The following is a 27,432-nucleotide window of genomic DNA, read 5'->3' as shown; positions in this document are numbered from 1 at the left end:
TTTTTACGCCAGGCGTTTAAGTTTTGACTGTACACAAGCAAGCGTAGAATAAGAATAAGAATCTTTATTTGTATGAAACACGGGGTACATAGATGTAACATTTGTTATAAGTTTGTTGTGTTAGAGTTCAAACTTTCTTTTATTATAACTACCGTTTTCTTTGATGAGCCAACAGGATATATAATGAAAACCAAAATCTAAAATGTGAGCTGGCAACTAGTGACGGCCGGTTCACACATGTCTCCGTTTTACTGTTCCGTTTTATCGTGTACGTTTTTTTTTCGTCGATGGCGTATGTAGTTGTATGAGTGACTTCACACATGGTACAGTATTCTGTATACAGTAAAAACGCCATCGACGAAAAAAAAAACGTACACGATAAAACGGAACAGTAAAACGGAGACATGTGTGAACCGGCCGTAACGTGGAATAAAATCGGGCAACTAATTAAAACAACCGAAATATTATTTAAACTTTATTAGTTTCTTAAAATTAACATTATTTTGTACTATTGTTAATTGCATTAAAAGTACAAAATCAAAACTATGCTAATTGAAAAATTAATTATTAAATTAACTAATCGTAGGTACTTAACAAAATTACGGGTTCCTCGAATATGAGACATATTCTGGCACTCTTTTCTTAAAACTTATTATACTTAAATTGATAATTTTATGAGGCTTTTCATACATTATGCTATAGTTTCAATTCTAACGTTTTAGTAGTAAATTAAGTGAGCTTGCTTTTGTACCATTGAGAAATAACTAAAATTAGCAAATTCAGAATGCAGTATTGTCTTTGTGTTTTGAATCATATCTGCTTCTAGGCGTTAATTCTGCATTAAAAACTGTACCATTGAACATCAAAGTAAAAAGAGATATGCAGAGCTGTGTAGTAATGCAATTGAATAACATTTCCAAAAATCTGGTTAATTGAATATTCTGCTCAATGGTACAAGTAAAACAATTTAGCCAAATAGCCAGCCTGAAGTAATGATTCGAAAAAAATATTAAGACCATTTACTCTAAACGGAGAGCAAGACATCAAAAAATAACAATTTGTAGAAGCTAAAATTTAAATATTAATTAATCACTTAAAAGTTAATGTACCCACTTTAAGTCAAATTGCTTCTAAAGATGGAAAAAATGACAACAAGCTACAAATTAATAAAACAATAGTTAGAAAACGCAAACAAAAACTAGCATTAAAAGACGCTACGAACAAAAAAGATGATTCATTTGAAGTAACATCAAAATGTAAGTACTCACTGGAAACTTATTATCCAAGTGGACGGCATACTGCAATTCAACTTAGAGAATGTAGGATACTTAAGTATTTAACGTTTGGCAAGAAATCGCTGATTTTGAAGTGCTGTGCACACAATAACTTGCATTGCTTAGAGCGGTGTCCTTAATAAGTACTGTTAAAATTTCCATTATTTTACAAATAATCCATTCATCATCAGAATTTATCCTTGTATCTCCATGTATGAAAGGTCTCAATTCTAAAATCTGCCTGCATCGAATAAGTGCACGATTATACTTCACGTATTATATTTACAGCAAATGCTTAACCTTAAAATCTACATTAACAATTGTGCGGTTGGCAATTTATTGTAAATTTAAAGCGTCTTCTCACTGTTACGATAATTTAAATTCATTAATTTTGCAATACGAACTACGATATGCTGTAATTTTAGACCCCACTTGAAAATTAACGGCTCCAACAAATGATAGCACCAAACATGGTCCTTTCTTCAATTTGAGAGAGTCCTAGTGAAGCGAATACTTAAGCGTACTTATCTAAGTTCCAAACTCCACAAAAATCTTAGGCTTTAACAATACCAATGTCATCACATACATCAGTCTCAATAGAACCGCTAGCTGTAGTCTTTGACCATGACGAATCATTTCTTTATTATACTATCGAAGTCATACTCGGCGCCGTTGTGTGTTGATTTTGCTGTCCGCCTCGACAGTAGTAAATTGCCATCTCTAACGTAATCTCCGCAGGCGTTGATATCACATGGAATCATTTCTTCTATAGTAGGAACTGCAGTACAATCATTCCCATGTACTCCATTTTCTTTTTTATTGACTCCATTTTTGCAGACTCCATTAGTTTTGACTCCATTGTGAGCTTTGTCGTATTCTTCTTTGATTTCCTTTTCAATGTTTTTCTTCTCGAGGTTTCTTTTCCTGTAGCTCTTGGTGTAGAAGTTGACGAACAGGAGGAGGAAGATGGTGATGTTGGAGCAGATAAAGTAGGTGAAGCCGGAGGCGTACTGGCAGCGAGGGGAGAAGTGAGTCCATGCGCAGTACGTGAGCATCAGGATGAACTGGATCTGAAACGAAGCATGTAAATGGGTTAACTGATGTAAAATAATATTTTTTCGTAGAGATTATGACGGCTGTCTGATCTTGTATTTTGTCCTAAAGAAGTTTTTGGAACCATATTAATGTGGACTCATATGCTGAGAGTTTTTTATTACTACTTAAAGCTCATTTTTTACCCAAGTACCACGAAGAAAATGCCTAGGACCTACGTTTAGGACTAATTCCAAAATATTTGCAAAACAACTTCTAAGGATGAAAGAAACAATTTTATCTGTGTATTTATAGTTTTTGGGGCTTTGGTCGACGCCAACACTATTTAATGTAACTCAAAAATATCCAACTTACCAGTTGCAGCTTAGTAACATACTTCTTCCACCACAAATACTTCTGGAACCTGGGCCCCAGCCCTGACAGCAGATAGTACGAGTACATGACCACATGGACCACTGAATTGAGAAGCGCTAGAACTGCCCCCTCACCGCCAGCTGCAAACTTCAGGTAGCTCCAGGAGTAGAGAGCCATTATCACGTGATGGTAGACATGGAGGAAGGTTACCTGGAATGAGAAGGTGGGGTCAGAGTAAAAATGTAAAAGAAATGTTCGATTATTACGGTTCAGGGCTGTCCAATTGTTGGAAAGTGCTATAACGAATTTGTGACACATAGGACTGCAGAAGGAATTTAGTTGGGTTTTAGTAGGAGTCTTACACTCTTCTGTCTATGCGGGAAGGTGGAGATTTAATTATTTCTTACAAAAAATATACCTCTACAAATTCAAAAGTTTAATTTACCAGTAGGTACAATTATGAATCTTGATAGGTATGCGATCTAAAGGAGATTTCAAAATAACCAGCGCATCTCAAACTTCGTAGAATTAATTTGTGTTTACAAGATGGAATTCTGAAGTCTTGTGTACTAACCTGTTTATCTTTCTTTCGCAGAACGAAGAATACGGTGTCAAGAAGTTCAGTGAATTTTGCAAAGAAATACCACCAACCCAAATCTAGCAGCTGAAAAATACAAATAATTATATCAATCAAGATGCTGTAAATTCATAAAATCAATTGCTTCATCAATATTGAAGATATGATAATATATCGTGTGTGTCAAACCTAATCACATTAAATCATATCAAATATACTTTAAGGTATTCTATAACGAATTCTAACAATATAAAAAAAAATACAAAATCTATTCAGTGGTTAAGCCACAGGAATTATTTTTCATTTTCATAATTTACAAATCATGTATAAAGCAGAGATAAAGTACTTAAGTGTTAACGACCCCGGCTAGCAATCAAAATAAAGGCAGCCGTTCTTAGCAAAACCTTTAACTAAAAGAAGAAACAATATTTAACAAGGCCAAATGAAACTATTCATAAGGCCCATAGTCATACCGTCATACGTTCACGTCATGAGCGAAAAGAAAATAAATAGTTTAATGTCCGGGATCATTGCTGCCAACTTAACTCTTTAGATATCAAATTTGGAACGATTTATATTTTAATTTTAAATGCAATTTTCTACTGATGTGATTGGGTCACTTTGAATGATGAATTATGAAAATATGGTCTTCAATTATAGGTATTTAGATTACCACTGCTTCCAAAATGATGTTACAAGTGCTTGAATAAAAAAAAAAAACAATAACTGGTCTTTCTTTTAATTTCTATCTTTCGATTTAATTACTAGAGATAGCAATTTGACACTTAATAAATTTACTTCTACGGGACTAATGTTCAAATTCTTAGCAAATCATATTAATAGATACCTAGATAGATTATTGAAACTCAGTTAATGAATGCTTACGTTTGCGTTTTGCGTGTTGGACGGATAGCGACACCCTGCGTAAATAATTCCATCTCTGAAGAGATTCAACTTGAAAACCTGAAATTACAAAAGTATCTTGTTATTAAAAGTGCAATCTAATAATAAAAATTTAGCTAAGAAATATAACTTTTTTATGATATAGGTAAATAATAATACCAGTGTTTTACTAAAGTTAATCAACATTAACCATTTATATCAGTCAATAAAAAAATATTATTATTGCGTTTTAATTATGGTTCATTAGAAATACAAGGAAAAAATATAAACGTTGCATATTTTAACCATGACAAAACGTAACCTATTACATTGAAATACTATAATATTGTAATAAATTAATCACAATACTACAAATTATACACATAATTCTACTACGAACACGGAAACATAACAATAGTAAAAAGTTCGACGTACCCAGTACTTAGAAATCGTTTAATTAATTATTAATTTGTATTACAAACCGCTTGAAATGCAATACTATAGTTCAAGGACAAAACCGTAAATAATGCTTTAACTATTTCTATGGAAATATAGATGACAGTGAAAGAATAATAGTATCTATATAACTTTCCCGAGCAGTGGGACAGCATAGGATATTAAAAAAACTGTACAACAATTTAATATTTTTTCAAATCGGACCAGTCATTGCTCCCACTGGCGTGAAAACACTTCAACTTAAATTTTAACTTTAACTTGACCGTAACGTACGAACAACCGGGCCTAAGAGAACAATTGAAATCCCCTTACTTTGCCTACGTTTCCCGGGTAATTGGGTTGAAGAGGTCAGATAGACAGTCGCTCCTTGCAAAACACTGGTACTCAGCTGTATCCAGTCAGACTGAAAGCCGACCTTAACATAGTTGGGAAAAGACGCAGTTGACGAGTAGAACCCTTACCTTAAAACAAATCATAGTAGCCAGGAATACTTGAGAAGCGTTATAGTAAGCGATGAGCCTGTTCATCTGTAGTGGCTGCCGATTCTTCATGATCCTGGGCCCGATACGGATGAGAATCAGGTAGGCTACCACCACAGACAGTATGGGCATTGGACTGGACATCATGAACCAGGAATCTACCAGGGCGCCTGGAATATGAAAGGAATTATGTCATTACTTCTTTTTCTGCTCGATTGCGGGAAGTAGCCCTACTTCCCGCAATCGAGCAGAAAGGTTTATAATTTAAAAGAAGAGGCATTCTATGCAATGATGAGCATTATTTATAGCATTTAACAGATAGCGTAACTGCAGGGCTTGTTTATTTTTTGGGCTAGGATTTTTTTTTGTAAAACATGAGTAAAACAACATGGGGAATTGATTTTATGTTTTGTAGTTAATCTAATCCTATGGAAAGACAGTCGTATCAGTTTATATTCATCTTCCTATTGAAACTCCATAAGTTGCTCTGCAACATAGATTGGAACATTAGTTATTTTAAGTCAGCGGTATCGTGTTGCCCTTTTGAATAACTTCTACGAAAAATTCTTGAATACCACAATATTTTTGATCAATCATCCTGCTCCATACATTTTACACGCGCAAATTCAACAAAGTACTAAAAATGTCTACTTACTCTTCCCAACTTTGAGGGAGTCCAGGTATCGGTCGACTTTCTCCAGGTAGCTCATTTTGGCGCCGATTTCTACAATAAAATAATACAAATAAGCTGTTAAAAATAATATCCATGTGAAAATTTCTCTCGCGACAGCCATTTTTGACGTTTATGTCTGATTTTGTTTTGTTTTTGTGCCAGTATTTTTTTTAAGTGTCACATGTCAGAGTAATTTAATTTGTGAAAAAGGTTTTATGTCCTCTTTTGCGACCATGCGACCTCTTTTTATATTTTCGCTGTTTAGTTCACATTTTTGGATGAAAAATGTTCAAAAGGAAATTATATTATTAGGGTAAAAATATTTGAAGCCACATAATTTATGCCGCAATGGAGAATTCTAAATAAGGTAAAATACATTTCTAAAGCGTCTTAAGCACTTTAAGTTAGAATAAGTTACAGATACATATTTTATACTAAGTGGTATGTAGTAAAATAATTACGCAGATTACGCAGTTACGATTAAAAAAAATATTTTCACCGTAGATTTTCGCTTATTTTGTCACAACAAGCATGATAAACAAAATTACACTTTTCTCGCTTACAAAACACAAAAATAATTGAAATAAACCAGTCTGTCTGTACTAAACGCTCCACCGTACTTCCCTAAATCAGTTAGTGTGACCTTCGCATGATATTCAGCCGACAAAACTATTGATTTTTACTTAATTCGCAGCCCAAAACTTGGGTTAGCAGAAATCTATAGGTAAAGGTTGTAAGTTTAGGCTGTAGGCTGTAGGTTAGTCATATTTTTACCCGACCGCGCAATCGGGAGGTTTATGGTTTTGCTTGAGTGTATAATGCACATTAGCATGTAAGTCCCGGCTATTCCCCCTGTCCCATCGACGTTCTGAGAGAACTAATTCCCGCAACCGGTTAAACTAAGATCGTTTACTGATAATATGGGTATTTACGAAAACAAAACCTAACTACGTTCATAAAAAATAGAAAATACCTATTTGAATAATCTCTTTATTACTGCTTAGGTATATTGTACTGTTGGATATAACTAAGTACCGTAATTTGTTTTACGAAAGATCTCCTGAACATCTGCTTCTGAGAGGTACCATCATAAGTCAGCAAATAGACAAAAAACGATTTTCTAAAACATCTAGACGTAACAATTCCCGAAGGTTTGTGATTTTATTTTATATTCCGTTCGCGAAAACGCGTTTCGAGTTTGTGTGAAGTTATTTCCCCACGGATAACTCTGGAAGATTATGTCGCATTCAATTTTTAGTTTATGTGAGATTGCGAGAAAAATCTCAGGAATTTCTATCCTAATGTGAATCTTTTCTACTGTTACTATGTGTTGTTATGTAAATCCCTACTAATATTATAAATGCGAAAGTAAGTCTGTCTGTCTGTTACCCTTTCAAGTCCAAATCACTGAACTGATTTTGATAAAATTTGGTACGAAGATAGAGTTGACCTTGATAAAGAACATAGGATGCTTTTTATCTCAGACTTTTCACGAGTTCTTTAGGAAACGCAATATAACCGAACTCTGGGTGAAGCCGCGGGCGGAAGCTAGTATAGAAAATAATTGGTAAGATTTCATAAAAACATTAAATTAATAGCAATATTGTCGTCGAGTGACCTGCAGGTTAAGAATTAATAAGCCCCAGAGATTTGTACAAATCCGTACCAATCGTTCCTAACAACGACTGCTACTGAGCAGCATTCAGGGGACGCTGGCTTTACGTGTCCTCCCAGGCATGGGGATGTACAGTCAACTTCAGGTCAGTGGTAACAGTTTTATACGAAAATCGTACTTATTACTATTGAGTTAAGGTGCATGACAGTTACCACTGATGTGCGGTCTACCCTACCACAACCAACTTCGAGACTCCAGACTTACCAAAATTTCTGATTTTATAAACCTTTCAATAATAGGACAATGTAACACTTAATTAATATTTTATTTTTCATTTATTTATTTTCTAACATATAATTTATATTTTTAAATATTAAATATAAAAATAAAAAACATTTAAAAATATAAAAAATAGGTTGCCACCGATATCGGGCACAGGGTCCAAGGTACCGGTGGTTAGGGTCCCAGAGACAGAAACCTCCTCACAATACGTGCCGTATCAAGGAGTACTGCCTTCTGAATCAGTCCCTTGATCCAGCCGCCCAACGAGAGCCTCCTGAGGTGTTCGTCGAGGCTCTTGGCTATTAAACCATTGGCCGTAACGACAATCGGCACAACAACAGCCGTGTCGACACTCCACATGGCGACAACCTCGTGCGCTAAGTCGAGATACTTTATTTCTTTCTCAGCTTTCACAAGGTTCTCGTCATGCGGAACGGCGACATCGACTATCATCGCGCGGCGCGCTAATCGATCTATCACCACAATATCAGGCTTATTGGCTACAATAGTCCTGTCAGTGATGATAGATCGATCCCAGTACAACGTGATATGGTCCTTTTCGAGAACTGGGTCCTCAAGGTCTACAAGGTTGTATTGCAGAGCAAGCTGCTGGTGGATAATCTTGGCCACTTGGTTATGTCTGTGCAAATATTCACCATTAGCCAAACGAGAACAACCAGATATAATATGTCTGATAGTCTCACCCGGATGGTGACATGCCCGACATATGTCAACCGTCCCGTCTTTCACGATATATCTCCGGTAGTTATTCGTAAGGATAACTTCGTCCATAATTGCACATACAAACCCTTCGGTTTCTCCAAACAAGTCACCGAAGCGTAGCCAAGATACGGACGCATTGGAGTCTACATCGGGGCCATGAAGAGCCCCGAAGAAGCGTCCGTGTAGCTGTTTGCTCTGCCATACTTCCTTGCGATCATGGGTAGTTAGTACCACAGGTCTGCGCCAGTTCTCATTTGCCAACGATAGCGGGGTGAGTCCTTTGTCCACTGCTACCATATCACGATGCATACCCACGTCGCTTTTGAGAAGATATTCTCTGAGACTGCACACCTCACGGTTGTGGAGCGTCTTTGCATTTAAAAAGCCTCGGCCTCCACATTTCCGTGGGATGTACAGTCTCATCACCGACGATCGTGGGTGATGCATTCGTTCTGCGGTCAGCAGTGTGCGGACTCTCCTATCCAAGGCATCCAATTCAGTTTGAGTCCATTTGAGTATGCCGAAGGAGTACATCAGGACTGGCATGACCCAACCATTATAGGCGCGAACCTTGTTGCCGCCTGATAAGGAACTTTTTAGGACCTTATTCAGGCGGCCAAAGAAACGCTCCCGCAATGACTGTTTCATGACAGCCACATTGATGCCTAACCCCTCCGCCATACCCAAGTATTTATATGTATCGTTTGCGGAGAGTGATCTCAGATTTATGGAATCTGAGAGTTGTACTCCCTCAGATTCCACAATTCCCCCTCGCTTTACATGCATGACTGCACATTTGTCCACACCGAACTCCATCCTGATGCAAGTACTGAAATTAATATTATTATTTATTTACTCATTATGAACTTATGACTCTGTTACTTTGTAATAATATAAATAGGCATTAAAACTTCCGCCTAGACTATGTCTAACTAGACCAAGGTCGGTTTCCAGCCTAATTAGATGCGGCTGAATATTAAAATTTTACATGGAATGACTGCCATTTGACCTACCTACAACTTTGTATTAGATTATCAAGTAACTAATTAGACTTCGAACTTCTAGTTAATAACGAGAAATGTAATCGAAAAACGTATTATTTTTTCCCAAAATAATCTTCTAATCTGAAGTTGTTTTAAAAAATATATAATACTTAGATTGACTACTAAAAACAACGCTTGTGCCTTTGGTGGAGTTGTGGAGTAGTCATTTACTATCGGAATTTAGAACTCATAATATTTGGGAAAATTTCTCCTTTCATAAAATCTGCTACCAAGAAAAAATGACAAGAAAAGATTTCTAACATTCATTTTATCACTCTCAAGACTAAACTAAATTCAATTTATACCTCACAGATCCATTTTATATATCAACGAGGCCTTCCAAATACACGCCATATTAAAGTTTAAGCTAATATACGATGTCATTCACACGTACAGTCGTGTTAGGTCACCTGAGCTAGACTTGAAAGGCTTCAGTCTAGCCATCCTAGCCAGCCTAGTTACATCATACCGTTTGACCTAAATTACCTTTAGCTATCCTTGATCGAATAGAGTAATGGATTTTTCTAGATTGTATTTTGTTTTTTGTCATAATGCGTCAAAAATTTAGGTGTCTAGATATACCATCATTTTATTTGGTGTATGTATGTTGGTATGTAAAGGAGCTCTTGGCCACAGTCGTCACATGAGTATACCATCATAAGGTCTACGTGGTGTGGCCGTTTAATAGGTGGGTGAACATCATGTCATGATGATTTCCTTCGTATTTCGGAAAGTATGTTAAATTCCCGGCTGTCATTTGGACATCTTTTGCAGATGGGTAGTCAGAAGCCAGAAAATCTGGCAATCAGTTTTAGCAAAAGTTATCGGGTTGCTTGGGTAAATATACTGAGAAGGTCAGAGTGACAGCTCCATTTGAGTACTGGCACTTAGCTGTACCGAGAATTTTTGTATGAACTATAACGGTCACGACAATATTGTATAGCCACAGAAAAACTAAACCAATATTTCAAAGACTTAACAAAGCAATACCAAAAATACTAGACAAACAAACTAAAGAATTTATTTCACGACTGCTCCATATTATGTGGTGACACATTAATCATGAAAGCTTTCTCCACTCAATACTTTTATGAGAAGAAACAAAGAAACGAAATATACTCAACCCGTCAACCTATTCAATAAATCTACAAAGTCACGAAGACCGTTGAATAAAATCTTTCATTATAGAACACAAGACAAATTAAGTGGGCAATTAGCCATCTTCCGAAGTGATTAGTTTAACAAAAACGTGATTGTAAGCGTAATGCTGTATTTTGTGAATAAATAAATAAATATACATTCTCCAAAAGAATATAAAGTTCTTACTCAGAATAAATAATTGAGAAACTTAGTTTTTCCTCATTTTATTTCAGGGTATAAAGAGGTAAAAATTATGTAGACAAAATAACGACCGCCCACCAAAACCATGCGTAGGTTTCTTTTTCCAAGAATCTCAGTTCTGAAAATCTGATACCTAGGCCACTGTAGGTGTTCACGGTGCTCACTCAAGTCAGTCAATCATTGTCAAGACTACACACAAAAACTAAATCCAAAACCATCCATTTTGAACCCATTTGCAATTTCACAGAATACGTTTTCCAACTACTGACACAGTTCCACACAGATGCTATAAGTCGTTCATGATCGCTGACACATCAAGACACGGTGCTTCCGTGACATCAATTTCCTTTGATGCATAAATAAACGTCACCAATGCATTTTGAACTTTCTCTCAAAGAGATAAAGTCGTTATTTGTTTAGTGCGTATTCTATTGTTGTATAAAGTAATTCTGAAGTGTTGATGGGAACTATTGTAGGTCAATTCCCTTAGGTCTCTCTTATCGTCCTACATTTATATCTGTGTCAATGTTCTCGTTAGTTCGTGTATTCAGGTATTCTACACCTGTGATAGGCGGATCTCACAATAACGCATCAGTTTCATCCACGTCAACGCGCTGTCAGTATGCACTACGAAAGTTTTTCATTAATAGTTTTTGAAAAACAATCTACACACACTATCTAATAACAACAATTGTCAATCAGTGGAAAAATAAGAAAATTTCACCAACATGGGCCATATTCATGTGAAGCTAATTTCTAAATTGCAAAAAAAAAGCATTAAATATTGGATGGACATGTTATGTCTTATCTGACGTATGTACTTATTTTTTGAAATTCAGATTTACGCTATTTGAGAATTGACCTCATGTGATGGTTGTTTATTATGACGAGTCCCTGGTCTATGTATTATAGGGTTTCATGTAGGTATTCCTCTATATGCCTAATCATTTTCATACAAAAAGCACTTAGACGTATGGCGGTGTGAGATCCGCCACAAGGTTCCTCAAGACAGGTGACGAATCAAGTTGCTATAGAACTTCAGTATAAAATAGCGAATGTCATTGTGTACAGTCTGAATTACGTTTGAATGATACACGAGAACTGTGCTTAGAGAAAGGGTTAAAGCCATCAACTGAGATGTGTATTTGTAAAGTGTAGCGATGTTTGTTTATCTAGCTTTTAGTGCGTAGCGAAGTGTTAAAACTATCACATGCTAATAGATTTTTATTTATTTACGACGACTGCCCAAAAAAGAGGATCTCAATTCAGAGGTTTGTATTTTTTCACTATGTAGACAGAACCACTGCACAATATAGGCACATTTTAAAGGTACAAAATCTAATTACAGCACAAAACACGAAATTGCGATTTGGGGTACAGCATAAGTAGGTACACAAGAATTATTCAAATTCAATATTCAGGTTTATATTTAAGCTTTTGCTTGCAGATACCTTTCTTAAAATTAGGAAAACAATCAGGAATTTATGAAATACCAAACGATGCAAATTGCTTGATAGTAACATAAAAAACTGCACTACGACAATTCTCATACCCTTTTAAATACTAAAACGCATTGCCAAAGAAACCATTACTTTACCAACAAACGTACTAATCTGCAAAATATATTACACAGAATTAAGTCGAAAGCACCAACTAAAATGAGAAAACCAACCTGCAAAGTAAATATAAGACTGGCCATTTCTTCGCGAACTTGGCACACCGCCATGTTCAAGAAATAAAATATATAAAGTATGCACAACCAGATGTCTGGATTTAAGTAATCCAGACACTTGGATTATATTCTTCTTTTTAGTACTTGAGAGGAATGGCTGAAAGGCTTGGCACCTTTTGTTTGGGGGTTGACTGTCATTTGTTTTTCAAATTGCTTTGGTCTGAGTGGAGTTCAATATAAGTGGAGTAGCGTTGCTTTGGTTTAGTATTCTTTTGTTTTGAGGCAGTATGAATTCTGAATGTTTTTTGAGCTACATTAAGTTCTATGCATGTATTTTGTGCTGTTTCAATGGTATTTGATTTATCATAGCCATTACCCATTTTATCTTACCTACTCTTCTTTGAAATGCATATATAAAGCAAAGAAGCAACGTCATAAAATAAGCGCTATTGACACTGGCTTATTCTTTAACTATGGAGTCTTAAAAATATCTGCTTAGAGTCCCAAACCACGATCTCAAAAGTTTGTGAAACTTAGATGCTATTATATTTAATTAACTAAAAAAAAACGATTTTCTTTCACATTCGTATCCTTATAAAATTACTGAGTTTATCTTTCATTTTCCTTTCTATCAGAATAACATCAATAAATACAACCTAACATACTTACCACACAAATCTTCGATCAAGAACTACCAGCCAACAAAATGATTGCATGTTGACGTTGAAGTGACATGAAAGGTAACGAGCACCGTTTGATGCGAAAATCAAGATTCACAGAAAGACTTACTTTGATCGTCTTTTTATATTATGATTAATATAAGAAACCTTGTAATAGAAATTTAAGCCTTAGGTAGAATATATTAAATTATATAGAAGAAACTGTGTGAGTCTCAAGTTTTCCTGATAACCGATTTAACACACGCAGACAGAAAGACTTTCTTTGATGTCTTTCTTATTATGATTAATATAAAATTGGAAGCCTTATAATATAAAATCTAAGCCTTAAGTAGAATACACTAAATTATATAGAAGAAACTTTGTTATTTTTCAACTTTTCCTGTTAATAGATTTATTAAAATTAACTTTGACTTATAGCTTATTTGAATTCGATTCGCTAAATTAAAGCATTGAATAAAATATCTATTAAAATCGTAATCGCTTCAACTGAATTGTAGAAAAACAGATTTCTATTGATGATTCGTAACAAAAATATAACAGTCTAAAGAATCACTGTAAATAGAAAATAATGACCAGTCTAGGTCTTCTTCCTTCTACAACCCTTCCTGTCTGCTTTACATTTTCAACTCTGTTTAAAAGACAATAGGGTTCAATTTCAAGTATCAAACCGAAGTTCAAAGTTGGAACCACCCTATAATTCATAGCACTTAACCCCCACGACCTACGCGAAACACCCTGACCACCATTGTCTTTATGGCTTAAAAATAGCCACATGGCTATCGATTCCATGGCTAAACCATTAACTGGCTATAAATAATTGTAAACGTCATACTGTTTGCTTTGGTAATAATGCTTGTTGGAAAGCATATTATGTAATTTGTAGTTTTTTTTTTATTAAGTAATTGCATGAGGGTTTGTTTGGTTTTGAACATTGATAAGAGTCTATGTTATGCATTATGATAGGACTGCCAAGAAAATTGTCTGTATTCTAACTCTCGTGCTACGGGTCTGCTGGAAGAGATTTAATCAGAAATAAGCAGTACCTGTGTATTATTTTATGTTATTGCTTCTGCTGTCATGTATTTACTGTGTACATAAGTGGTTAAATAAATAAATAAAGGTTATTCAAGGAGCTAACTTACTAGAACTATTCTAAACTAATTTTGTAGCTAGCTAAGTAGTCGATCAATTATTTTTGCATACAAGTGCGTTATACTTTATCTTCATTTAGTATTATCTTTTGTAAAATCATTTAAAGCTAAATCGTGTCGCTACCCCTACATCGTCTAATGTCAAACACCCTACATGGGAAATACCATCTATCGACCCTTGCTTCAATTCTTTAGTGGTTGATTGGAATACAATCAGACTTTCTCGATATCATCAACTATAATCAGTACCAATATTGACCAGAAAGCCTCTCTTGATTGAAGAAAGCCACAAGCTTTAATTATCCCGTTTACCAATTGCGGTTTTAAGTTAAATGAACATCATTCATTGCAGAGATGTATTTTAATATTAAGCACAACAGTGTTCTTTTAAGCCTGTTTTATTTTCAGTACTAGCCATTTTCTCGCGGTTTCACCCACGTCCTGTAGGAACTTCTGCCCGTACCGGGATAAAATGTAGCCTAGTTGTTACTTGAGAAGAGTGTAGCTTTTCAGCAGTTAAATATTTTTTCTAATCGGTTCAGTGGTTTCATAGCCTTTAAGGTGCAAATTGACTAACAAACAACTGTCTCCTCTTTGTTATATTTTTTCAGTTCTACTTTCAGCATTGTGTGACTCTTTGGCTAAGAAAAGAGGGATGAAAAGTGGTTTTACCCTTTATCGATTTTAAATCGAAACTTCCCATTATCGAGAACTCCCCTAGTACAAGTATTAACATTAGTACAAACAGATACGATTGGTCACGAATAGTCAATAGGTACAAATTACTTCGTCATTATGTTGTATTTCATGTCGGTTATCAATTAACTTGATGGCTATTTGTATTTGATTTTATGTACGTTTTTTAATTATTTTATTTTATTGTGGAATGCTGTTTTTATGAGAAAATTGTTTTATGATGTCTTTGTAGTTACAAATAAGGATCTAAATCCCAGTAGGTCCTGAAGTTTTTTGAAACATCGAAAATAAGGAAAATTTTAAAAAATGGGTCACGTTGTGAATAGATGTTGTACGAACTTAGTTGGTTGAGGTACTGAGAGTTACTTAATTTTCTAACTTCACGAAAACACCTATATAAAAATCTCCATAATGTTACCAAAACATTTGATCTTATAACATGTATACCTACTTCAAATTCGCGTGTTTCTCTACCATAACAATATAGGTACTCTCTTAAACTCTTTGCAAATATAGAGAGAAAATGGCTAGAGCCATGCAATTCTATTGGGAATGGTTCTCTAAGAACTTGGTAAAACTTAAGTGAACAAAACTACAGTAGAATATGTTTCTTGTCCTCTAGCTACTCTGATAAGTTCTCCTGGATTTAATGATATTGTCTTCGATATAAATGAACTTTATGTTACATACAATCTAGAATACTCGGCTTCAACAATGTTTTCGCGATTTATTTTTCAAGTTTTAGCCGAGTGAAATTCATAGTGCTTGCAACAGGACTTGCTTGTTCCATTTCTGATCTAATGGAAGTCCAAGATGTCTGATGCCAGTGAGATGACTGATGTTATAAATCTTAGAGCCTAATCATAAACAAAGATGGTATATGACAAAGCAATCGTTTTAAATAGACATGTTTTTCGTAAATTTAGAATGGTAAAAAAATAAGTCTACACTTTTTAAAGAGGATTTTCGTCTTCCAGACTCAGAACTACTACAATATACCTAAACTGAACTACAACGGCAAAGTTTTATATCGAACGTAACATTTCGTGTTCAGGACTAAACTAGGTACATAAGATAGGCGACGAGATGTCTCGCCAAGTCGCCGCACCTTCAGCTTGACAGTTTTCAGATCAATGAACTGACAACAAAACATGCTGTAAATGTATACTTTGTATCACACTTATGTTATGAACTTAAAAGTGCTTCTTTATTATGTCGAACGCAAAAACTACTTAACAGCTCATCTTGATTTGATGAATCTTGACACTACCTAGAATAGTATAGTATAGCTTATAGTTACCTACACCAAAATATAATGGAAAACTTTTATCTAGTTGCGGTATACGAAAAAAATTTCAGCAAAAGCTATGTACTGCAAATCGGATAAAATCAAGTGTTTCCTGAAAAACATCGCAATCCACCATTTTAATTGTAAAACAATATCTCATTTTACATTGAATTTCTGCAAACAATAAATTCGGATTATCAATATATTGTGACAGGTAAGGTTGTTTGCTCTGAATTTATCGGTAGGCGCTTTCTGTTTATATTGGAGCTTTATTCAACGGTTTAAAATATAACGTAAAAAACATTGGCATGTGTGAAAAGAAAATTTATCGCATTTTTAACATAAATAAATACGAGATCAGAAAAAAATAAATCTGTATGTTTTTTCCTGTTCATCATTTCACATAAGAAACTTCTACTGCAATTCGCGTTACAAAACTATGTTCAAAAAACCTTTTATCTACATTAAAACTAGATAATCTTAAATAATTAATGACCCCAGAAAAAGTGCTACAAATCGAATACAACTTAAACATTAGTTAGTAAAATAAGGTATTTTCTCCATTCCGGCGACATCGCGACATCGCGTGCTTACATACCTACGTCAGCTGTTCAGGTAAAATATAGGTATAAATAAACGTATTACACTTATAAACTACGATAGCTTAGAGTGGGTAAAATTAACTGAGTATAAATAATTGTTATGTTGGTATTAATAGCTATATTGTGTGAGTTATTTTTCTGCTAGCTGTAGCTCTCAAATGTACCTACTACTGATCATTATGTTACAACGTGTAATAGAGAATCATCATCTGCCTAGCCTTTTCCCAACTATGTTGAGGTCGGCTTCCAGTCTAACCGGATGCAGCTGAGTATCAGTTTCTTACGAGGAGCGGATGCCTCCGCAACCCAGTTACCCAAGCAACCCAATATCCCTGGGTAAGACTGATGTTATTATAGAGACTATATAAGTAATAAGTAATATTTCAATACATGTTTGATTGTAGGCACTAATAATAAAGAGGCTGTTTATCCTTCTTAATGTCGTTACCATTGATTCGTTATCTGAAATATTTAAAGCAAAAAATAGCTCAACAAACGCACACCATACAAGAACTAGTTTTACATTTGAAAAAAACTTTTCATCCTACACCATCCATACAGCATTAACTGCCAACAAAAGCCAATCCCCCGAACGAACCTCCACTAAGTTCAAGCTTCAATGCAATTATGTCTAAATAAAATATCAGCCGGTATTCTGCAAGTCCGAGCGATGCCGCATTGCGCCACTTGTTTAATTCAATAGAGTTAGGCTATGTTCAGATAGCTTGGTAGAATGTGCGAATTTTTTAAATTTATTAAGCACCGCTTTAGTGCAAAAAGGTCTTTAATTAGGACGCATTTCAGTTTTGCATAGAATTTTTGGAAGTTTTTTTCGGTACTTTATGGTTCAATCTCTCAAAGAGTACTTAAGAGCACACTGAAAACTTTTAGTTGACCGATACTTAGTTTGGGCTCATAAAACAGGAATTTAAGTATGCACATTACAAAGATCAGGTATTCAGCCGATATCAGACAGACTGAAAATATTGAATCAAGCTTTTCTTTAAAAAATATATTTGCCAACCATTTCAACCGTCGGACGACTGTTTTGCTTAATTCCAGAACATAGCCTAACTCAGGCTATGTTCAGATAGCTTGATAGTATGTGCGAATTTTTTTAATTTATTAAGCACCGCTTTAGTGAAAAAGAACCGCGTTTCTATGATGTGTGGGAGGCTTTAATTAGTGAGCATTCCAGTTTTGCATAGAACTTTCGGTAGTTTTTTCCTGCTTTGTGGTTCAGTCTCCTGTCACTTAGCGTTTTAAAAGAGATTTTAACCTACAATTTTGAAAACCATTTTAAATAAATTATATTTCATTCGGAAATGCTACAGGCAACAAGGAGCAAACCATCTTTACTAATATGTATGATAAATACGAAAACTATAGCAGTTTTCCTTTAAAGCGTGCAGTATTGCCAAAAACCAATTTACATACATTTTTGTACACAGAAAGCCTACACCTGAGAAAAGCCATACACACGGCTACTTTTCACCCGGTTGCAGTCTGTATTTATTTGAATAACATAATACAGACCATGATGATACCAGGTTCAAAACACCGCGCCTATTTATCGCCAACCTAAGGAACCCAAATAACCCTACGGCAGCTAAATAAGTCATTACAATAATGTATTATAATGTATTAAATGCATTTTCCTAGCTGCAGTGATTCTGCAATTTTTGTACGTCACAAAATTATTTACTTTCTTGAAAAATTGTTATTTAAATGGTCCAGCCAATTAATTCTATCAATCATGAGACTTGAGGATTTAATTATGATAATTGGTTTATTACTTGTTGGTTTGTATCTATTATTATTTATCTTGAAGGAAAATCTACAAATTAAATATTTTACGATATTTTTTTCTAGCGCAAGTACAAGTAGTAATTATTTATGGCGATAAAAGTATGCTGAGTATTTGAAAAATCAATTTAAAAACAAATAATTGGTATAGGGATTATCCAGCTAACAAAAGCGTAGAAAGTATCCCTTTTATTTTTCATACTCTTCGACAAAGGTACTCCACTTTCGTTTGAACTGTCCCTCTGTAGGTACATATGTGCGAATAAATTTAGGTACCTAAACGCTTGGACAATTAACCAATTGAAACTTACTTAACAGTACTGATTAATTCAGTCGTATATTTTATCGAGTTTGACCCTATTTTTGCTTTAATTTAGGCTCGATTATGTAATTTTAATTTGGGCCTCCATTTCAACATTAGGGCTAAACTTTTAACGATATAAGTTTTGAAGCGGAGTTGCATGTTGAGTTTTTAATTGGTGTGTTTTGAAATTCATAATTTATAAAGAAAACGAATATTCAAAAAATATAATAGGCATTTTATAATTAAGTACCAACCAAGGTTCAGCAAATCAGAGTTAACGTGATCAATTTTCAAAATCTTTTCACCTATAGCTTTTTTAATAAGTGATACTTAATAGTAAAGCATAGCAAAAAGATTTTAGGTTATAAAAATACCTAATTGAACTGAAGGCCCAGCAGTGGGCGAGATCTATGGCATACCTAAGTAAATGGTTCCACCTTCTTGCTAACTTTTTATTTTGCTTCTTTATCATCATTCTATATATACACATCTTCGACTTATCCTGTCTTATTTGATTGATTGTTTTTGATTTTCGTCAGCTATTGCTTTTTTTGTGGCTTTAAATCCTTTCAGTTATCCAGTACAACAGCTGAAAAACGCCATTAAAATTCTTAGTATCGAAACAACGTTGAAACGAATTCTAAACAATGTTAGTAACCCACAATAGAATTATATAAACATTTCATAATCAAATCTGCATTGAATCAATTCAATCAAGTAGGTAAATGACCTGATAACACAAATCTATTGTTTACTTAAACAAATGAAGGGACGGACACATGTCTTTGTTTATATGCAAGTGCGGAAATAAGTATGTTGTTAAAACTACAATATTTTGATCGAATCGACTCCCAAAAACACTGAAAAGCAGGCTTTGAAGTCTGTGGTAAAAAAGCATAAAAAATATCCCGACGAATTGAGAGCCTCCTCTTTTTTTGATGTCGGTTAAAGAAAATGTTAACCTGTTCGTTTTTCTCTGGTAGATTCAAGAAAAATAAATTAATTTGCATTTCTTTGGATTCATGATGGGATTAGCTTAGAGATAAGTTAGACTAAGTTAACAATAGGTTAAAAAAACTTGCAATTGGAAATGACTGAATGTTGGCAAAGAACTGATAGAGATTATAGATCTATATGTAGGTATGCCAAATAGTAGATATCCAAATCATGGGACTACCAACTTACAGCAGAAAGTACAGTAAAGGCAGAGGAAATCCTGTAGCCTTCTCTCTTCACACAAAGAGCATTGCAGACAGCTTCAAAAGCTAGTGTCAGTATAATTACAGGCTTATAGCGCCTTTGCTTGCAATTATCTGTCAAGACAGCGGATATCATCATCATCTGACTATACTTTTCCCAACTGGGTCGGGGTCAGCTTACAGTTTAACTGGACGCAGCTATGTCTCAGAAGGAGATAATCTCTAGCTGACCTCCTCAACATAGTTACCCGGGTAACCCAACAGCGGGTGTCACACTTAGTAAAAAAAACAAGCTAAGCTAAGCTGACCTCTGATGGGGTCAGATAATGATCAGTCTATTTGAGACTGAAGCATTATTTTTGATATTTATTAATTAATGATCTACTGTTCGTACCGCGATAAATATAGTGTTACTCGGGAAGAGTGCAATTTATCAACAGTAAAGTAATGTTTTAAAGTTCAGTATTTCCGAGGCCTAGGTACAAATTTAAAAAAATGCTTCCTCTTCATTATATGAGCATAAAGAAGTATTAAATAGCCAAATGTAATGATTAAAAAATAACAGTGTTATAACAATTTGAACAGAGGTTTGACGACACATTAGGAAGATAGGTAATCAAATCTGTCATGTACCTTGTTAACAACAACATTTTACATAATGGCAGTATTATTCAGTCAAGGTCAGCATTTTACGAGATTAATAAACACAGTGGATGCAGACAGACTTATTTGAAATGTAGATTTAACTAAAGGCAAGATTGTGGTAATTTTCAGGAGTTTCATGAAGATAAAATTATTCTGAATATTTTCGGGGAATTTTGTGGTGGTTATCCAGTGTTGGATGTTTTACATTTTGATTACCTCTTAGACTCGCAGTAAACACAGATTGAGGTCTCGGTTTGTGACCTTGACATAAACATTAAATTCTAGGATATTATTGCTAGTTGCTACTGACTACGCACAACTGAACTTAACCAAATGTTAACCGACACACTAACTTTTACATACGTAAAGTCACTGTTATGTAAAAAAAATCAATTCAAGGCTATCCTCTTTTTGTCTCCACCATAATCGAATTCCAAAGGTGCGTTTTGAAAGCTGGCTGTCGACTACAACTGCTAACCGCACTTGCAGCGACTGCATAATCGTTGATATCTGAGGACGACTGCATGTCATGTGCTGCTGCCGTTTTGATCCAAAACGGTTTCATGTAAATACATACAAGCTAGAAGTTCAGTTGCGGCTGATTTAATACAGTCGGCAGCCAATATACAAAATGTACCGTAAAAGTATAATTCAATAAGTATGTTCTCACAAAAAGACAGGCGAATCCATACAACGCATTCAATACTTTTCGTCCATTTGTGTCATCGCAGTGTTTCAGTAAGGTTTCATTTAGTCTGACTCATGTTAAAATGAAATATTATGTACCTATACTTGATATCGTTTATATAATTCGAGTTCATGTACCTACGTAATATCCCCAATTCAAATGTAAGTTTGGACCTTTTCCTTTTAAAAAAATCGTCATGGACGAACACAAGAGGAGCGCCCTGCGAAGGGGCTTAACCCCTTCCACTGCACCAAAAAGTTTTAATGTTATTTAATTATTATTTAAATTATAAATTAAAAAAATATTTTATTATTTTGAAAGTTTTAGTAGGTTTAAATTACTTTTTAATTTTGTATTTATTTTCTTGAATTGGTTTAATGTGTTACATGAATCCAATGAAATCTATATACATAAAACTAATAACGATAAAAAAACAACCTCTAAATTATTAGGAAGCTAATTAGTTTCAGATTCATTGTATAAGTTTTCCCAAGATTCTGATGAATATCTATGTCGCATACAATTGAATTAATTAAAGTTAATCCCAATCTCGAACATCTGGAGACAGTTACAAACTTGTAATAGGCGTCAGATTGTTGTTATTTCATGTGCAATATGGAAATACGGCTACGTCTTGTTATACGAGAATAGCTGTTTCTCTCGTTTTCACCCACGTTCCAAGGAACGTCCTAATATTATCGTCCACCTAGCCTTTTCTCAACTATGTCAGGGTCAGTTTACAGTCTCACTGGATGCAGGTGAGTATCAGTGTTTTACGTGCAGTGACTGCCTATATTACCTTCTTAACCAGAACAAAATATATGACCTATACATCTTTTCCTGATGTTGAGCATGTGCGACGATGGAAAAGGACGATCATATAAACGATGGATAGATTTTGTGAAAGGCTATCTAGAATGTTTAAATAACTTTAAATAAAGGGGTATGAAAGATGAAAGTATGCACGATGATTTGAATCGAAATAATAAATTAAACGCCTATATACCGACCGACAGAGGAGCGTTAATGTTTATACATCTACATGAGACCAAAAGCTCACTCATACTGCTTAACACTCACTCACTTGCGTACAGATAAAAAAATAAGGTAAACCCATTTATATCTAAAGAAAATCGAACAGCAAAAATAACAGAAAAACCAACCAGTTTACTTTAAGGCCAAAATCCAGTCTCAGGGGCGGAATATCGCTTTGCGTAAAACGTAGCGTTTTCCCTCGCTGCCATCGTAAATTATATCGGTTTATGGCTGACTCGAAGCGGACCCAGGGTTTGTGACTTGTATTACATATTTATAACGTTTGGAACATTGTGGGGTATAAAATTATTAGTTTTTCGTAGTATTTTTTAGTGGAAAAGTAGTTGTGAGGATTGGAAAATTGTCTAACGGTGGATTTCAATTTCTAATCGCAAAAAAAGAACTGACATAGATAGGTTATTGAAATCCGCAGTAAATAGTTTAGTATCAATTCGGTGTTGAGGAAAATATTGAAATATTTCTTGACACTGCTCTGGGCACTTGAATACAAAGCAGCTTTCTTTGAAAACTTGATTAACACTGAAAAAAAAATCTAGTTTCTGTGGTTTGCGCGTTACACGCTTACTCTTCTGCTTTATAAATTATTATTAACATAGATTTTTATAATTTAAAGTATTCGCTCGAACTTCTTATGTCATAATAGGTCAAAGATTGCCTAAGATAAAAAAAATCTGTTAACAATAAACGTTAACAATAAGCGCAAGTATGCGCCCGACCCAGTTCTCGAAAAGGACCATATCACGTTGTACTGGGATCGGTCTATCATCACTGACAGGACTATTGTAGCCAATAAGCCTGATATTGTGGTGATAGATCGATTAGCGCGCCGCGCGATGATAGTCGATGTCGCCGTTCCGCATGACGAGAACCTTGTGAAAGCTGAGAAAGAGAAACAAATAAAGTATCTCGACTTAGCGCACGAGGTTGTCGCCATGTGGAGTGTAGACACGGCTGTTGTTGTGCCGATTGTCGTTACGGCCAATGGTTTAATAGCCAAGAGCCTCGACGAACACCTCAGGAGGCTCTCGTTGGGCGGCTGGATCAAGGGACTGATTCAGAAGGCAGTACTCCTTGATACGGCACGTATTGTGAGGAGGTTTCTGTCTCTGGGACCCTAACCACCGGTACCTTGGACCCTGTGCCCGATATCGGTGGCAACCTATTTTTTATATTTTTAAATGTTTTTTATTTTTATATTTAATATTTAAAAATGTAAATTATATGTTCTAAATAAATAAATGACTACGAACGTATGGAAACAGTGATGGTGGAAATATGGTAGAAAAAGTATGGTGAAAAAGTCGATCAAGTCTATACTAATATAATAAAGACGAATCATTCCTTTGTTTGTTTAAAAAGGCTCCGAAACTGCTGAACCGATTTGAAAATCCTTTCATTGTTGTATAGTTACACTGTTCCTCAGTAACATACACACACTAAAAGCAGTAGTTCCCACGGGATATAGGCGAAAACGCGAGAAAACTAATTGCTTTAAAATGGAATGTAGCATTTCTAGAGAAAGGTGCAATTTAATTATTCGAAAACCGCATTATCATTACCGTCATAAATCCAATTATTTTAAAACCTATTGAAAGCTAAACGATTAAAATCTAACTTCAATTTTATTGGCTATTTAGTAGTTAACCACTTTTCTGTGATATTGCTAATAGTTAAACGCTTAGCTAAATTCGAAGAAAAGAATAATTTTATACTGTTTGAAAACTCTCTACTGAAGAAGTGAGAGTTTTATGTTAACATTCTTATTTAGACTCGTAAAAAACTTAATAAAGTTAATCTGCACCATGTTCTTATAATTTCTCATGTCGTCGAATCTCAGCGTCTATGCATATTACATACTAGCCGTTTTATCTATACTAATATTATAAAGAGGAAAACTTTGTTTGTTTGTTTGGTTGTAATGAATAGGCTCAAAAACTACAGGACCGTTTTTAAAAATTCTTTCACCATTCGAAAGCTACATTATCCACTAGTAACATAGGCTATATTTTATCCCGGTACGGGCAGTAGTTACCACGGGACGCGGGTGAAACCGCGGGAAAACGACTAGTATTACATAATATAATCGTGAACGAAAAAGTACTTACATGTGAACGAACAAGTTAATAATCATATTATGTATGGCAGTACAATAAACTGCGTAACGTTCGCTCACATTCGGCAGCTGACGCTCAGTTTGGTTTGAACACATCCTTAGGCCCAAAATCTTTTGTTTTCTTATCAATCAAAATACGAGAACTTTACAAAAAAAAAACGAAACAGAGGCCACATTACAAAGCATTTCAAATTACACAAAGCATTCATGTTTTCAGAGAAGTTTTAACTAACCAGACGTCTCGTCGTCAAGAGTTTACAGTCGTACCTTAATGAACCTTATTACCGTATAAACCTACTTTGTATAAGAATTACAAGGAGGTAGGAAGGGGTAGGTATTGTAGGTCATAGGTCAAATACCGCAAGTAACTCGGTATGTACCGCAATGTTTTTGTCTTTGATTTCTTTAGGTAAAGTAACCAGTGGCTAGCAACCGATCGATCGATTAAAAGCTTGGCGCGGTTTCTCCGTGGATGGGTGAGGATTTCTTGATGAGTTCTTCCGTATTTCAGAAGGCATGTTAAATTTGTAAATCCGGATTTTCATTTCAACATCATTACGTATAGACAGTCGCTGCGTGTAAAATACTTAGACTGGAAGCCAATCCCCACATAGTTGGGTAAAGGCTACGCTAGGCATTGGTGATGAAAGCTTAACTAAGTAATAGCACAGGTAGACATGAGATTTTTTTTATTCACAAGATGAGCTTAAGATACTATTTTTACACATAAACTGGCATGTAAATATAAGGAATACCTAAAAATGATCACCTTAAATCACCTTAAACTTATTACTTCACTTCTTTTGTTAAGTTAAACTTTATGAACCGACTTCAACTGTAGTCCTAATTTTTAACCAAAATTACACTACTGTTTACTTTTTACATAAATCTATTTTTATATCGTAATTTTACACGGTGTAATCGGTGCCTATATTAGTCCACATTGACGGAATTCCGACTGTATCATTACATTGATTTGTGTTCCGTTCTGTAGGCGTTTTACCATTTCAATGTAATTATTTAAAGTGGGGTGAAAATGAATGGTGTATGTTGGTTTGTTCGTCAAATTGTTAATGTTTATATTGAAATCGGTATTGATTTTCGATTACTGCACTAGACGTAAATAATTTGACAAGACTTAGCTTGAAGTTACCCTTCACGTTTTCGAGTTTAAATATTTTATTAGCTTCAAGAATGTTTATTTATAGTCCTTAGTAATTTTCACATTATTTTGAACCTCGGTCGTTTTTTTAGCAGCTTATAGCTGTTATATTCTCCTGGAGTTAAATTCGAATGAAAAAAGTGCTACTTTTTTCTATCCGCAACAATATTTAAAAAATCTAAATTAAGTACCTATGTATGTCTGTCTAGTGAGCTTTTACGGTAAAACTACTGGACCAATTTAAATGACAGTTACCTATACAGATAGTCTAAGGCCTGAAAAAGGACTTAGGCTACTTTTTGCTCGTTGCGCAAAGTGGTTCCCTAGGGACACTGTTGAAACCGTAGGGAACAGCCTTGTTTACAGTGTTTTATAACAATTCTCAAAGTATCTTTTCAGTTATGCATGTATGTGTCATTTTCATAAACTGAAACTTACGCGAAAGCTCGTTTTTAAATAATTTGCAGACTTATAACTTTTTCACAAATTATTATGATCATAACAACAGATTTTTCATGTCAGTTCAAAACGTGACATGACGTGTAATTGAAACCGCGAAACAGACACCCATTTAAAATTTAAGTTCGACCTCTCAAACATCTCGGAAAAGCATTTTTTTTTGAGTTTCTATCATAATGACGTTGCTAAGCACATTCTATTGTCTTTATCGTAAAAAGTTACGTCTCTTACACATAGGACATTTTAATTCTAAGACGACGATACAGACTTAACAACATTACAAAATAAATTTTAATGAAAACAAAAGTAACTGGAAGGAAGGAAACTAGGTGAATACATTTTAGTTTTACCGCAATTGCACTTTATATGCATAAGCTATTGTGAACGTATGCTAAACTATTAGAAATGCATTTGATACTAAATTGGAATTCATTTAAAATTGTAGTCAATGAAAATCACGATTTTCATGATAAACAAACTATGTGTTTTTCAGGAAAATCGGGTTTAAGAAAATCACCAATACATAATTTGAAAGTTCAAAATTGTTTTTGGTCTTTTCTTTACGTATGTATTTTTCTCATACTAACGACTGAAAACTTTCAGGAAAATATTAACGACAAGTATGAAGTTAATTCGGAAAAGGAAAACCCCTTTTAACCGGAATATTACAAAACAAGTTACACACCCTTAAAAGAGCTTACAAAACTTTGTTAACGTAATCATTTTCCACTTTGCTCTCCTAACGAACAAAGGAAAAATAAATAAAAAACTATCACTGAAACTGAAAATTGCCAGCTAGCCCAAACGTTAACATAACATAAAACAAGCTAAAACTATTAGATCTCGAAAGAAAATTAAATTAGTAACTGCCTTTTAATCCCATTTCTCTAATGTCCAATTTTCACGAAAAAAAAATATCTGAACTTTTTTTATCAAACTTTTTTGTATGAAAAAAAAAGAAATGCAAGTTCTAAACTTAAAATTTCAAAAAGAGAACTCACCAAAAATTGTTCCGAGCGCAACAGCGGACGACACGAACTCTCGTCAACTAAACCGAACGTTAGTCCAATCCGTCCGTTTACGTCGGCGTTTAACTCAGCACTGCGGCGTATCGACCGAAGCAACTCATAAAATAAGCGCATAGCACGCGATGTAACAG

At 34.7% G+C, this 27,432-nt stretch overlaps 1 protein-coding gene across 1 annotated transcript; it reads right to left on the bottom strand.

Annotated features, from left to right (window-relative positions):
• Positions 1-462: 462 nt before the first annotated feature.
• Positions 463-27,432, bottom strand: LOC110370512 (very long chain fatty acid elongase 7). The gene is made up of 7 exons (XM_064034093.1): positions 27,275-27,432; positions 5,731-5,799; positions 5,058-5,245; positions 4,144-4,221; positions 3,256-3,345; positions 2,682-2,891; positions 463-2,344 (listed from the first exon to the last, which is right to left on the bottom strand). Exons 2-7 carry the CDS (start codon positions 5,783-5,785, stop codon positions 1,907-1,909), a joined length of 1,059 nt encoding a protein of 352 aa, XP_063890163.1. The 5' UTR covers positions 5,786-5,799; positions 27,275-27,432; the 3' UTR covers positions 463-1,906.

The sequence above is a fragment of the Helicoverpa armigera genome, chromosome 4 (genome assembly GCF_030705265.1).
Source record: "Helicoverpa armigera isolate CAAS_96S chromosome 4, ASM3070526v1, whole genome shotgun sequence".
Lineage (NCBI taxonomy): Eukaryota > Metazoa > Arthropoda > Insecta > Lepidoptera > Noctuidae > Helicoverpa > Helicoverpa armigera.
This window is presented reverse-complemented; position numbering and strand designations above follow the sequence as displayed.

Excerpts from the sequence above, each read along its gene's own strand:
- LOC110370512 (XM_064034093.1), bottom strand. The coding sequence starts at position 5,785 with ATGAGCTACCTGGAGAAAGTCGACCGATACCTGGACTCCCTCAAAGTT. Across the intron at positions 4,222-5,057 it reads CTACTATGATTTGTTTTAAG|GTTTTCAAGTTGAATCTCTT; the intron begins GTAAGGGTTCTA and ends TTGTAATTTCAG. Across the intron at positions 2,345-2,681 it reads ATGTTACTAAGCTGCAACTG|ATCCAGTTCATCCTGATGCT; the intron begins GTAAGTTGGATA and ends GCTTCGTTTCAG.